A 14,971-nucleotide genomic window follows, 5' to 3' on the forward strand; every position below is an offset into this window, starting at 1 on the left:
ATATTGTAAAATTAATTCATTTGCTATGGCAATGATCTGAACATGAAAATTTTTAAAAATTCTTAAGTAAAATATTGATGTGAAGGAGCATTCTAGGGAAATATAAGTAAATTTGATGTCTGAGTGTAGTTAAAAAAAAAAAGAGCAATAAGACAAACATTAGCATGAGGTTCCCAGGTTTACTAAAGATACATGAAATTGTTGGATATGTTTCAAATATTAAATGTTGCACCTTTAATCTCATGTGCCATTTATTTCTTACAGCTGCATTATTTAGGCATCATTACCTCTATTTCACAGATGAAATATTGATTCAATAACCCTAGGTTATTCAGCTAGATATTCTGGTCGGGCCAGTCAATGAAGTGGGTTTGGTAGAAAAGTGTTGACTATATGTCAGACATATAAAGCAGGAAGGAAATGAAAATCTACCAAGTCTGTTTTTCATGGCTGTCTCCCTCCCACTTCACAAGTTGTTGGACTGAAGCAGGTGTGGAATATGTGTCTTATGACCTATCTTGGCTCCCCAAAATTTTTAGATTCCCAAAGTTGTCCTCCTAATTCTGAAACAATGCAATACTGTGAAGAAGACACAGCAAAGAAAAGGCACTGGCTTCAGGCAGGTTACTGTGATTTGTGGAGCAGAATGAGGCCAGTTACTAGATAGATGATAGATAGATAGATAGATAATCTTTCGCAGCTCTCGTAGTTGGCATTGTTCTCCCACAGCTTAAGGAGCTTTGGCTTAGCAGGTGATGGGCAGGGAAACAAACAGACCCCTGGTGTATGCTGCTTCCTGAGACTTGGTTAGAGGAAGTCTGGTTAAAGGAAGTAACAAAGAATTAGTGCCCCAAGGGTTGCACTTACTAAGTGTGGGCAGTAGATGGCAGGCACCCATCCGTGACCCTCCCTTGCCCTTAAGAAGCTCCTTTTATGTTAACTCTGGAGAATGACTGGACAGAAACTGGGTGCTCCCTGCTGCCCCACCACCACTGAGATCAGGATCAATGCAGATCACGCACTGCCCTGGCCAGAAAAAAAAAAAAGGATGAAAAGGAGACTCCATGGCCTTGTCTGCTCCAATAGCAGTTTCACTAACATCTCAAACCAAGTACAGTCATCCTCAGAGAAGACAACCCAGTTTGGAAACTCCCTGAAAGCTTCAAAATTTAGAATAAGTGAAAGAATGTTCAAAAAATTAATAAAATGTATCTGGATGTATGAATAGATAAGCCCTTGCAAATATTCATTTCCTCATCATTTTGTTTCTTTAGCGATCTGCCCTAGCCCTTCACGTGACAACCTACTGTCTGCCCCTCAAGCCCGTCTTGCTTTAGTGCCAGTCTGCGTCGTCTCTTCTTCCTCTGCTTCAGACAGAACTTTTAAAGAGAAGCCTTCCACAGCATGGCCTTGGGCTCTCCAAAACATGTTTTGGTGTCATCAGTAAACTTTCCCTCCAGTTTCAGGGCCCAGGCAACCTAGGGAAGGACCAAGGTGCGGGTGGCCTGCTCTTCGCTGAGGATTTTCTCAGACTCTGAGGAGGCAACCTTGAGTGAGACTGAGTTGTCAAACATGCAGATGACATAAGCCAGAGGGGCATGTATGTCATTCAAAGGTGCTGACACAGACAAATCTGATCTGGAGCTAGCAGAGGCAAAGCCAAATGAGACCAACGGCATGTCCTACTGCTCTCGTCCTTGGCACCGCTGCTCCCAGAGCTCAAGTGATTTTGGACTAGGAGACAATGGGGGAGGGGAACGTAGGGCCCTGGGCCTGGACTGCTGATTCTGCTTCAATCCCAGTTTCCTCGTGATCCTCACGTAGGTATTCTGTGGGACATTCTGCTTCTGTTTGGAACTTCTCTCTGTCTCTCTCCAGTGAACTAGCCTCTACAGATTGCCCACTCTAGATGCTTTGAAAGAGGTGCTCCATAAACTTGGGCAGAGGTTTTGCCCCAGGTCCCTTCCCTGTTCACCACCCTGCTGGTGGAGAAGCTATCCTTGGGTCTGATTCTCACTCCTAACTGGATTATGTGCACAGGGCCTGTTGTCTTGGTCATTTCCATCTGAGGTTGTGGAGGCAGATTATAGATGATCAGCATTGTGTGGAGGGAATATCAGCGAAGAGAGACACAGAGAGGAGATTCATTAACAGTTTAAAAAAAAACCTACTACTCCTAAATGATAGACACAAAATGTCAGGAATTGTACTAGGTACTTTATAACTGTATTTAACCAATTAATTTTCTAAATGACTAATCCTTCCTACCATCAGACTACAAAATTAGTAGACTGAGATTAGAGTAGGGCCCTTGGAAAAATAGCCTAGAGGCCTTCTGTCCTAAACTGGTGTTATGTCTTGGGCCTGTCTGCTCTGAAAAAGAATCTTTAAAAATCTACACAGACTAGGTTAGCTCAAAGGACTAGGGTTATAAGGTATTCCTTTTCTCAACGTTTGCATGTAGTGGTACACACCATGAATACTTTCAAACTAAGAAAGTGATGGAATTAGGATTTCTTACCATGATGTGACAGGGAAGTTGAGAATCTTGACTCTTAGCAAATGTTGCTTCCACCCCAACATGTCCCAGCATAATTAATAGAATTCTCATGTTAAAATAGGAAAGTGGTAACTTAAGAATGTGAATTGACTTCCTGCACAGAGCTGGCTCTGTCTTCCCTCCTATGCCTTCATTTCATAATGTTACCTTGCATTCTGTCCACATGTCTAGATGACTGCCTCAATCATGACTCTATCTGAGCAAGCCTGCCCCACTGGTCTTCCCAGCTGACTCGAATTGTCAGACCTCTTTCCCCCAAAGACTTCAACTTCAGCTGGTGGGATACAGTGGGAAACCCCTAGGACAATTGTTGTACATTGATTGTGAGAGTTTTTCAATAGATTTCAAATCCTGTTTCCATTATGTTAACTTTTTTTGATAATTAACTCTGCCAGCCTTTGCTTTCCCTTCTGTCTCTCCTATCCCTACTCACCTACTGATATTTGCTGGCATCAACTCTAATTACTTATACTTGATCCCTTAACAAAGAATCTCCCTCTAGGATAAAACAAATGAAGACTCTGTCCTAAAATCACCCAACTAATGGATGTAGGACCTACATCCATCTGATGTTCATCTGATGCTAATATTCTCGTTCTTTGTATGTTGTAGATCTACCCAGCCACCTGATTACATATCAGCTTTCTTGCTCATGTACTTCCATTTTCCCTCCTGTAAGAGTAGCCAAACTCTCTCCTCCTGTGGGATGTGAGTGTTTGTGAGAGACCCATGTCTCCTGCCCATGGTACACCCAAATCAGTCTCCAATTTTGAAAACGCCTCCTGGATTCATTCTTCTTTCTCTGAGAAACTTGTGTTTGATAAAGCATGCCCTAAGTATTTTTCCTGCCAAAAAAAAAAAAAAAACCTGTCACACTTAGCATTGCAACACAAGTCAAGAGATCCCTTCTTCCCCACTCACCCCTGAAAACAAAAACAAAACTGCCCTAACTGCTACCTTCTAGAACAAGGTCTGTCTGGGGCCTCTTCTACTTGCTGCCCAAAACCCTCTCAAATCTGTGCATCATTATTGGTGTGCATATTACTTGCAAACAGAGAAGAAATCGGCCAAGTAGCATTAATTTTAGAAAACATAATACTGGAAATATTAATAGCCACATTCCAAATCCACTTGATGTCTAAATTCTAGAGAAATATTAAAATCGTCATAGTCATTCACTTAACCTACTTTCTTTGTGTCAAATATAAGTGACTTGGTTTTGTGTATGTATGTTAAACATATACAGGCCCTAGCCAGGAAATAAAATACTGAAGACCAGAAACTTTACATGTATTTCAAGTTTCTACTCTCATTAAAGTTTTGAGCTTCATCTTTTTAAAAGAGTTAATACATTTTTATTTGAAAGGCAGATTTTTACACAGAGGAGAGAGAGAGGATCTTCTCTTCACTGGTTCACTACCTAAATGGCCACAACAGCCAGAGCTGAGCTGAACTGATCCAAAGCTGAGAACCAGAAGCTTCTTCCAAGTTCCAACTGGGTGCAGGGTCTCAAGGACTTGGCCTGTCCTCCACTGCTCTGCCAGGCTGTAAGCAGAGAGCTGTATTGTAAGTGGAACAACCATTATATGAACCATTGCTCAAACGGGAGGCGGGCACCACAGGGTGGGGTTCAGCCTGCTATGTCACTGCACCAACCCCTTGAGTTTCTTTTCAAATCCAGATTTTCTGCTAAATAAATTTACTGAGCTTGAGTTAGAGAAGTGGAGAATATGAATATCCCTGATTTCTCCATTGCTTTTATAGAGCTAAGTTGGACAAGTTAAAGCCTCCTTTAATTTCTTTTTCAAAGGATATATTTATCTTTTTGAAAGGCAGATCATCAGAGATGGAGAGACAGAGAAAGTGAGAGTGGTAGAGAGAGACCTTCTGTCCATGGTGCGCTTCAACAATGGCTGAAATAGCCAGGGGTTGACCAGTTAGTTCTTCTGGGTCTTCCATGTGGGTGCAGAAATGCAAGGACTTGAGCCATCACTAGCTGCCTTCCCAGGCACATTAGTAGGAATTTGGATCAAAGGCAGAGTAACTAGGACTCATGCTGTGATGTGGGATGCCCCCATGGCAAGTAGGAGCTTAACCCACTGTAGCACAATGCACACTCCTCTATTTACAGATGGAAGTTTAAGAATGAAAGAAAAGCTTCCTTTTCCATATGTAATTTTGAAGAAAATTAGAATGATGGATCTGTAAAAGAATACTGAACACCTAGAGGGTGGTTATCATACACATTAAGACTATGAGTGTTTTCAGCTTCTGATGGTCTGGCCAAACCAGGAAAGAGCATGATTTCAATAGAAACGTCCCCTTAATATTCAGAATGTGTTACAACCCCATATTTTAAGCTTGTTTGGCTTCAAGGGGAAGGACACAGAATGAAATTAAATCCAAAATTGAAGGAACTAGCAAATAAAATCATAATTTCAGTCCTTGCATCTAAGGTGACCATAGAAATTAACTTACTGGACCCACTTGAATAGCCTTACTACAAAACAACTGTTTTGTGTTTAATCGGCTTAAATGTTTTACAGGTCACAGCTTGGAGAGGGCTACAATTCACTAGTGTTCTGTCTTTACCCTCTAGAGTTCATTATTCTTTCCTATTACCCATAATTGGGCTGCCTTCTGTTTTCTTTCTTTGCTTTTTTTCCTTTCCCGTTTATGTCTCCCTGTTGTCTGCATCCTTCTTTCCGCTGGTCATCTTTCTTCCCATTGGATGTGTATTATTGACTCTTTGCTAAGTGCTGAAAGAAGGAAGAGGAAGAAGTGAAAATAGTAGAGGAAAAACACCAATATTTATGTAGAACAATGTTATTACAGAGGAGTTGACAGTAAATAAGTAGCATTGACTAAATTAATAAAAGTACCTACTACTTACAGAGAACATACTTTGTGTTATGTAATCACTGCATGCATTTCCTGTAATTTAACCACTCCATTGTAAGTACAAGGAAATGAAAGCTTAGAAAACCAAAATAAATTAATCATGTTTATCCAGATGGAAAACTGATAGACTAAGAGCACAATGCCAGTTCTCTTTGATTCAAAAGAAAATCTAGGTCCTTGACTACCACTCTTTCTTACAACAAGTATATTCGTGGTGTTTTCCTTGCATCAGTTCATTTAATGGACAATGAACATGGAATAGGTTGCTTAGTGTATAATGCAGCAGAATAAAGCCACACATGATTGAGACAGAGGTTTGAAGCACAACTCTAGCAATAGCCAGATTAACTTGGACAATTTATTTAAATTCTCTAGGCTTGAGATCTTTCATCAATAAAATGAGTGTATCTTTAGCTCATATTTGGATTAATACAGTGATTAAATCAGTTTGAACTTTTAACTAGGAACACCAAAAGGAGAATATGCAAGAGAGATGAAGTCCCAGAAACAGGTGACAGAACTGATTCTGTGTGGCATACACACTGTCCTTCACCTCTGAGCCTGTTCTGTACACCCTCTTAGCATCTCATCATTGCTCTGTGTTATCACCTGCCAAAAGTGTGGTGAGACTTGGTTTTCTTGTATGTATCTCCTTCCCTCTCCCTGACACTGAGGCTGCCCATTAAGATCAGACATCAAGAACAAAGAGGCAGATTTTATCTTTCTGCCTACCTCTCTACCATGCAATCCAGAGTCCGGCGCACAATTGGTCTTCTGGAAACATTTATTCATGAATAACTGGAGGTGGAAGGGTAGAGGATGGGGACGTAAAAAGGTATAGATTAGATGGCTTGAGAGACAAGGACTCCACACTCACATGCTTCCCAATTGTCCTCAGTGTCATTTGGGAATGGAGTCCTGGTCCTCCCGTCATCTGATAACCCTGCAGCTAACTTTTGACGCCCTTGCATCAGGAGGTGGGAGGAACAGCCATGCCCTATACACAACAGACAATGAGCTCAGTCCTGGAAAAGACTAACTTGCCCACCTACCATCTGAAAACACCATTAGTCCTAAATTCCTATTACCTACTAGAGATAATCTTCATGATTATATGAAGAAATGGAATTGCACTCATGTCTAGTTTCAGGATGAATGACGAAAGACATTTTATTAAAAGTAATATTATAAAATCAAACTAGCAAAATGTCAAAGCTAAAAGATAGGAACTAGGGCAAAGCATAATCTAATTGCTAATATTATCCTTGTCAAAATTGTGACTTGCCTAACAAATTCTTCTAGGTTAGGCATGTTCAGCAATGTTTAGAATATTGTCAGCAAAAGGTGTCATCTACTCAATCCGTAGTCCATTTGAAAGACACATAAACCACACACATAACTGCCTAAGTGCCAGGATTCCATTTTGTAAAAGCAAGAAGCACCTCCAACTGAAAGAAGGGCAATCGTGACACTACCACCTGTTATGTGCCACATACTCTGTAGTGTTTTGTTTACACTAACTCGTCTAATCTGTCCTACTTTAAAACAGTCACTACAGTTATCCCCACTTCTCAGATAAAACAGTGGAGTTTGTGAGGCTGAGAAATCTATTCACAGTCACATGCCAGGGACTGCACCCTGATTTTCATAGAATATTTGTCATTTTCAAGGAACCTGGAAACTCAAACTTGTTCCTGCAACTTGAATTTTCATTCCAATCAAGCCCACAGCTGCCAATGGAGCGGTCACATTGCTATAACCATTGGATTTTGAGTCTTACAAAAACAATTAATCTGATCGACACTTTTGTCAAAACATGGAAACATCTGGCTTGTGCTGTACAGGGAGAACGACAGAATCCCAAACATTTGAAGAACTCAAACCATAGCAACTTCAGTTCCATGCATTTGGATGCAAATAATAGAATGCCTTTCTTCTTTATGGCTAAATTAAACAAGGGTACTTCAAAATCCCTATGTTCATGGATTTCAAAATTCTGCACAAAAGAAAACTTTTTAAAGATATTTATTAATTTATTTATTTGAAAGTCAATGTTACAGAGACAGAAGAAATGAGAGAGAGAGTTGGTTTTCATCCACTGGTTGCTTTCCAAGTTGAACCCAATGGCCAGTGCTGGGCCAGGTCAGATTCAGCAGCCAGGAGCTTCTTCCAGATCTCCCACATAAGTTCCAAATATTTGGACCATGTTCCACTGCTTTCCCAGGCTATTCACATGAAGCTGGATCAGTAGTAAAGAAGATGAGACATGAACTGACACCCATGTGAAATGTCAGCACCTCAGGCTATAGCTTTACCGACTATGCCACAAACCAGTCCTATATTTTTAAATATAATTCCTCCATCCCATAAACTTCTGAAACACTGTGTGTGTGTGTGTGTGTGTGTGTGTGTGTGTGTGTGTGTGTGTGCAATTTCTTTATCCATTCCTCCATCAGTGGCAGCTAGTTTCATTCTATAGCTTACCTATTGCGAAATATGCCACAAACAAACAAGCAGGCAAATGTGGCACTGCAAGATCTCTTTGGCTGACTTCATTTCCTTTAGATGAATACCCAGCTGGATCTGGAAATCATTGGGCTAAGTGAAATAAGTCAGATAAACACACAGCCACTCTCACGTGTGGAACCTAAAAGAAGAAGCACTGATCTGAATGTATACTAGTGACTATTAGAAGTTTGGCAGGGTTGGAGGGTGAAAAGAGATCAAAACACAGAGAGGAGGAGTATGATCTACTGACCCCCTGCACAGCGGGGTGACTCTAGCTCACAATAAACTATTCTGCATTTTATGAAGAATTACAAGGGCTGAAAACCTCCAAGCATCAAGAAACAATAAGGAAATGGAAATGCAAAGAAATGCTATTTAATTAGTACATGCTGTGTGACTGACTTAAAATATCACATCTCATCCCATAAAGATGTACAGTTATTACACATTAATTAAAAGTATAAAACCTTGTGGGATACAAAAAAATAAATTAAAAGTTTATTTTAAAATAAGAAAAGAAAACTTAGCTCCTGGCACTGTCCTCCATTTCCTACCTGAATTTCCCTCTCTCCTTGGCAAGAAAAAAAAAATGTGAGTAGGACAACCTTTGAGGTCATGAATTGTCCCCTTTTTCAAGCTATGTGTCTTAAAGAGTTACTAAATATGTTTAAAACTCTTGTTTTTTCATCAGTAAATTAAAGTGGAAGCTGAAGACGGCAGTAGGTGGCAGTGTGTGCTGTGGTCAGCATGTGGCAAGCCCTCGGTGAAATGCAGGCATTTGTGGTCATCACCGCTACTGTCCGAAAACAGAGCCTTCCATTCCCACACACTCACTCTCAGCTTCCAGCTGTGGACTCCCAGCGTGTGAGTCCTGATGCACACCTGCAACTCTCTTCAAGGACCTCCAACTCAAGAGGTCTGAAATAAAAAGATGTTGTGGACTCAGATGCACTACAAAACGTCTTTGCCTGTCCTATAAAATCTGCTCCCTCATCTCCTCTCTCTGGGAATGAGAAGCCATTCCTTTACGTTTCCTTCACTCTTACTTGATGAATGTCCCGTGTTTGTCTCAAGAAAGCCCCACTGGCTTCACGTTGCCCCTATTGTCTTTGTTACTCTTCTAAGATTTCCTGGTGTACACTCGGTGATGCTTTCCCAGGACTCACCTCCCTCAACGCTACATTCTGCCGTGAATCTGTCCTAGATGGACACAGGCACTCCCAGGATGCTTCCCAGCCCTACTTGCCTCTCAGTTTATCCTGTTCACATTATGCAGAATTTCAGTATCATCCACAATATTAAGATAGTAACAGAAACACAAAGGAGAGAACAAACAAGGGGAGAAGTTTTATGGTGTGATCTGAAGCAGTGTAAGAATTCTCTTCATTGTATGCATCTTGCATGGGCAAATGGTGTCAGCCCATTGTTTGAAGGAGAATACACTATCCAGAGTTTGCACATTGTTTAGGTGTGAAAAAACAGGAGTAAATTCAGCAGTGAATATCTGAAATTCAAACCAATTTACCAGTAATCAAGGAGATTCTCCCTATCTGTTTCACAAACATACAAGTTGCTTTCATCTCTTAAAATATTTGAAAAGTTAAGATACAACTAACTATTCCCTCAAAAGTAGAAAAAAAAAATTTGTACCTCAGCATTATAAAAGTTATACAACAGGCCCTGGCGCAGTGGCCTAGCAGCTAAAGGCCTCACCTTGAACACACTCAGATCCCATAAGGGCGCAGGTTCTAATCCCAGCAGCCCCACTTTCTCATATCCAGACTTCATTTCATTTGAATATATTCCCAAGGGTGGGATAGCTGGGTCATAGGGTAGATCTATCTTCAGTTGTCTTAGCGCTCTCTATACTGAGTTCCCTAGTGCCTGCACAAGTCGACACTCCCACAAACAAAAGATTAAGGTTGTTTTTTCTTTGTCATCAGTTGTTGTTAGTTGATTTCTCACTGCAGTTGGGTGGAACCTCAGTGCGTATTTTGTCTGAATTTCCCTAATAGCTAGGGAGTCTGAGCATCTTTTCCTACATCTAAAAGCCATTTGAATTTGTTCTTCTGAAAAATGCCTTCTCGTTTGCTTTGTCCATTTGACAAGGTTTTTGTTTTGCTGTTGTTGAAGCTCTTTGTGAATCCTGGATATTAGTCCCCTATCTGTTGTCTATTTCTCTTGATATTATTATTATTTTTCTCATCATAATAATTGTGATAGAAATTCATTGGTATGAGCCTCAAACTTTGTCATTAATTTTGATTCTAGTAATTCAAATCTGTCAGTCCAGGAATCCCTTTCCGTAACTGGAAGGAAATGGAAGTGGAGTGAGCATGAGAGGAAGGTCTCCACATCCTCATAACAGCTTTGATGAGTGACGGCAAGAGGAAGGGGTCTAAGAGAATGCCTGGTGGTCATCCAGGAGGGGTCATCAGGTGTTAGTGCCATGTTTTAGAAAATTAACTTTTTCCAATGTGTTAGTTATGCTTGGAGTAAAAGAAGCTGATTAGCACTAAATATCAGGAGATTGGCATCTAATTGATATTGAGTGATAAATCTGCCCTGATGCGTTACAAATCTTCATGAACATAGTGAGAACTGGCCAGTTTTCTAAATTACCCTGTCCTTTCAATGAATGCCGTCATCATTCAACAACGTCACAAAACAATTGTATGAAAGTCCCCATTATTAGTTGATTATTAAATTATTTTATATTATCAAGATATTATTAAATTTAAAATTATTGAATTATTATTCCACTTGTTTATTCATTAAATATTCCTCACTTTCTATGTGCTAGGCTCATAGAACAAGAAGATAAAGTGTCTATAGCTAAATTCTAGTGACGTGGAAGTGGAGTGGGTTAAAAGTAAGCCTACACAGAACGAATAAATGAAAAAATCCATTTCCCCTTGCACTCAATGCTGTGAAAAAAATACGTTGGGTTTTGTCGGAGAAAACCTTTGGGAAACAGAGCTTAGACAGGATGGGCAGGAAAACTTCATTGGTAGGGGACTCTGATTGCAAGATAAAGGTTGAAGGACGAATCATGCTGGCTGTTGGGAGCCTGAATCACGTAGTGAATGGTTCAAAATTGCAAAATAGTAAACTGGAAGGTTAGATGGTGGCAACTGGAAAAGTAGATGAAGGTGGGGCCATCTTTGGTAACAGCCAGGATTTATGTAGAGAACTCTTCTAATTACAGATGGGGTAGTCAGGTTGCACATGTAACCTAGCAGTTAAGACACTGATTAGGATAGCTGCAGCTGCATCCTGTATGTGAGTGCCTGGAATCAATACTGATCTCCAGTGATGACTCAAGTCATTGGGGTGCCACCATCATGTATGATTTGGATTGTATTACTGCTCCTTGCTTCAGTCTTCCAACCATAGTAAATCTGGGGGGAGGAGGGTGAACCTACAGGTGGCAAATCTCCCTCTCTCTCTGCCACCTACTTCCAACGCAGACAAATTAAACAAGCAAACAAACAGACAAATGGGATGATAGTGGACCTGAGAGTTTCTTGAATGCCAGAATCAGCTGCAAAGGAAAAAAAAATCAGCTAGAAAAAGTGGTTCTCTAGCTTCTGACCTGAGGGATATGTATCCAGTAAGTGAAGTTTCATCTATTTGTGAAAGGCCAAGGGAAGCATGGCCTTGGGGGGCATGCAAGTTTCATTGAGAAAAAGACATGGGATAAAATATTACAGAAGTGCCCAGAGGCTAAAAGCAAATTTGATAACCACTGAGCAGGTCTAGATGGTGCAATGGAAGGTTGACTTTGTTTAGTTTTTGGTTTTGCTTTGTTTTGTTTTGTGGAGTAAAAGAGAGAGTGGATTAAGGTATATATAAAGATGCTCATTACAATCTGAGGAACACCAGACAAATGGAGAAATGTGAAGTTTACTAAATGACTGTGAGAGAACATTGTTGCGTCACTGTTTATGGTTGTGTTGGCAGAAGAAGTTGCAGAAAGATTGTTCTAGTTTTATCCGAAGCCTATTCTAAAGCCTTTCTTCCCATGCCTGTTGATTAGGAAGCCAATAATATTCAAACCTTGTGTCAGATTTTATGTTATCATTGACGATTGTGGACTACAAATCATTGACCAGAGGAATGACATATTTTGGGCTTCAAATTATGCTGATAGGGAAAAAATAACAGACAAATATTTTTAGAGTTGAAACCTGAATAACAGGGAATATTTGATATAACTATTATGAAGCTATTCAAACTAATGTTTTGTGAAAGGAAGATTACTCCTCTCTGCAAGAGTCCTTTTGTAGTACTATGGAAAAGTTCCCTTCACACTCAACTGGTACAGGGACTATAACGATGCCTGGTGTGTTTCCATCCAGTACTTCAACCCTCAGTTCTCTTGTTCAACTGTGTAGAAAATTCATAATCATCCTTCAAGACCTAGCTCAATAACTTACTCAACAAATGTTTGAGAGTAACTACCACAGATATTAGAGCTCTCTAGATACTGGGACACAATGATAAACATAGGAGACTCACCCATCCCTTCCTCCAGCTTTAGGTTGGTGACAAAATGAATTACCACAACAACAGAAGATTGACTTTTTCAACTTCCCAATAACATGCAGTTAATCCTATAAATTTACTTCCAAACCACCTTCTCTACAATCACCCGTTCCAAGTTTAAAGGAGATCAAGTTGCTTGTCTGCCAGGGAGCCTTCTAAGAGCCCTCCAAGTTACCCATAGTTAAAATACCAAAATCTTTACAACTTCTGACACTTCCAGAGGATGCCATCTTGAAGAGTCCAACTTGCACATCCTCTTTTACAAGCCAACGTAAGCACTGGGGGATGATCGTAGTCAGATGAAAGCAACATGGTAAATGGCTTGCTTCATCCCTCACGCAAGAGAACTGAAATCTGTTTCTACTTTGGATATAATTTTGTATAGCAAAATATCAAGTGCATTTGTATATATTCCTTAATCATTCTTCACTGGGGAAAGAAGGAAGTTCTCAAACATGAATGACACAATGATTTTAGTTCTTAACATGAAAACATCAATGTGGAAAAATAAAACACTGCCAAGGGGCAGTGTTAACTTTTTCAAGTGCTTAGGAAATGGAAGCATCCATCAGGATGGCATGATTAGTGTTACTTTAATTACTTTAACTTGTAACTTGGAGTTCTTTTGTGTGTTACAGAGTACCCTCAAAAACATCAAAAATGGTGCAAATACAGCTACATTTTCTGTCTACAAGAAGATACACTAACTTCTTTAGCACTTGAAAATATTTAGTAACTCAAAAACAAGTGACTCACAAAACAGTGAAGTTACATTACATTGCATTGCAGTTGGAACAAGAACAAAACTCCTGTTGCTCACCATCCTGGGGTACCATTTCTCATCACTGTGATGATTATATAATAAGTTTGTGTGAAGAAACAAACTTCACAGAAACTTACCACATAATGTATATTTAGCATGCTTCACTAAATTGTTGTGGCAGCTTACACAAAATATGCTTTTCTCATCCGTATTTTAAAACAAATATGTTCAATTCCTTATTTAATACACTTACACTTGTGAATGTGTTCTCAATATTTCTCCTTCTCTTCTTTAGCAGAAAATCAACTTACAGATGCCTGAGCATCTGAAGGAAAACAAGGGAAATCTACTCAATTCTGAAAGGCTTACCAGAGGCCCAACACAGAGCCGCCACTCACACCGAGGGGATCATGTTTTGAAGATCATGCAAACACCAACATATAGGGCTCCTGGAAAGCATCAAGGAACTAAGACTCTTTTAAAGAAGTTCAGTGAAATGAATTGGCCCCTGGATATCCGCCCTTTAAATAAAAGTTTAGTCCAAGACAACAAATGGAAGAAAGCTGATGTGACCCAAGAAAAACGCAGATGCTTCCTACAGGAATTTTGCAAAAAACATGGTGGGGTGAGTCATCCTCAGTCACATGTCTTTCATGTGGTATCCAGGATCTACGTAGAAGACAAGCACAAGATCTTATACTGTGAAGTACCAAAGGCTGGCTGCTCCAACTGGAAAAGAGTTCTAATGGTCCTAAATGGATTGGCCTCCTCTGCATATAACATCTCCCATGATGCCGTTCACTATGGAAAGCACTTGAAAAAGCTAGATAGCTTTGACTTAAATGGGATATACACACGCCTAAATACCTACACCAAAGCTGTGTTTGTTCGTGATCCCATGGAAAGATTAGTGTCAGCTTTTAGGGACAAGTTTGAACACCCCAATAGTTATTACCACCCGGTGTTTGGAAAGGCAATTATAAAGAAATACCGACCAAACGTTTGTGAAGAGTCATTAATTAATGGTTCTGGAGTCAAGTTCAAAGAATTTGTCCACTATTTGCTGGACTCCCACCGTCCAGTGGGAATGGACATTCACTGGGAAAAGGTTAGCAAACTCTGTTTTCCATGTGTGATCAAGTACGACTTTGTAGGAAAATTTGAAACTTTGGAAGAAGATGCCAATTATTTCTTAAGGTTGATTGGTGCTCCAGAAGAACTGAAATTTCCAAACTTTAAAGACAGGCACTCTTCTGATGAAAGAACAAATGCTCACGTTGTGAGGCAGTATTTAAAGGATTTAACTAGAACTGAGAGACAGTTGATCCATGATTTTTATTACTTGGACTACTTGATGTTTAATTACACAACTCCATTTTTGTAGTTTGTGTTCATTTTCTAAAACCCTGTATTTGTGTTATCATGATGACCTCAACTCAGCTACTGTAATTTCCTTAAAATTCTCTGTATGAAGGATAATTAACTGAATAGAGTTTTTGTGATTTAATGAAGATTTATGATAGCAATTGGCACAAAGTTATAGGAAAACCATTTAACAGAAACTTGTAAACAATTTGAATGACTCTAAAATGTTTAAGGAAGAGTAGATTTTACATTATGGATCATATTGTTCCCAGCCAGCTATTACATTAACTAAAAAAAAAAAAAAAAAAACCCTTGCAATGATAGGA

The 14,971-nt window shown here is 39.7% G+C and overlaps 1 protein-coding gene across 1 annotated transcript in view; it reads left to right on the plus strand.

Moving 5' to 3' along the window:
• CHST9 (carbohydrate sulfotransferase 9) overlaps nt 1-14,664 on the plus strand; it is a 216,754-nt gene extending 202,090 nt beyond the window's left edge. Inside the window, exon 4 of the mRNA XM_040984694.1 lies at nt 13,576-14,664. Within this exon, the coding sequence (XP_040840628.1) occupies nt 13,576-14,664 (1,089 nt within the window). The remainder of the gene's footprint in view (nt 1-13,575) is intronic.
• The last annotated feature ends 307 nt before the right edge of the window (nt 14,665-14,971 follow it).

This window comes from Ochotona curzoniae, unplaced genomic scaffold (assembly GCF_017591425.1).
Source record: "Ochotona curzoniae isolate NIBS_2020 unplaced genomic scaffold, NIBS_Ocur_1.0 contig_43, whole genome shotgun sequence".
Classification (NCBI taxonomy): domain Eukaryota; kingdom Metazoa; phylum Chordata; class Mammalia; order Lagomorpha; family Ochotonidae; genus Ochotona; species Ochotona curzoniae.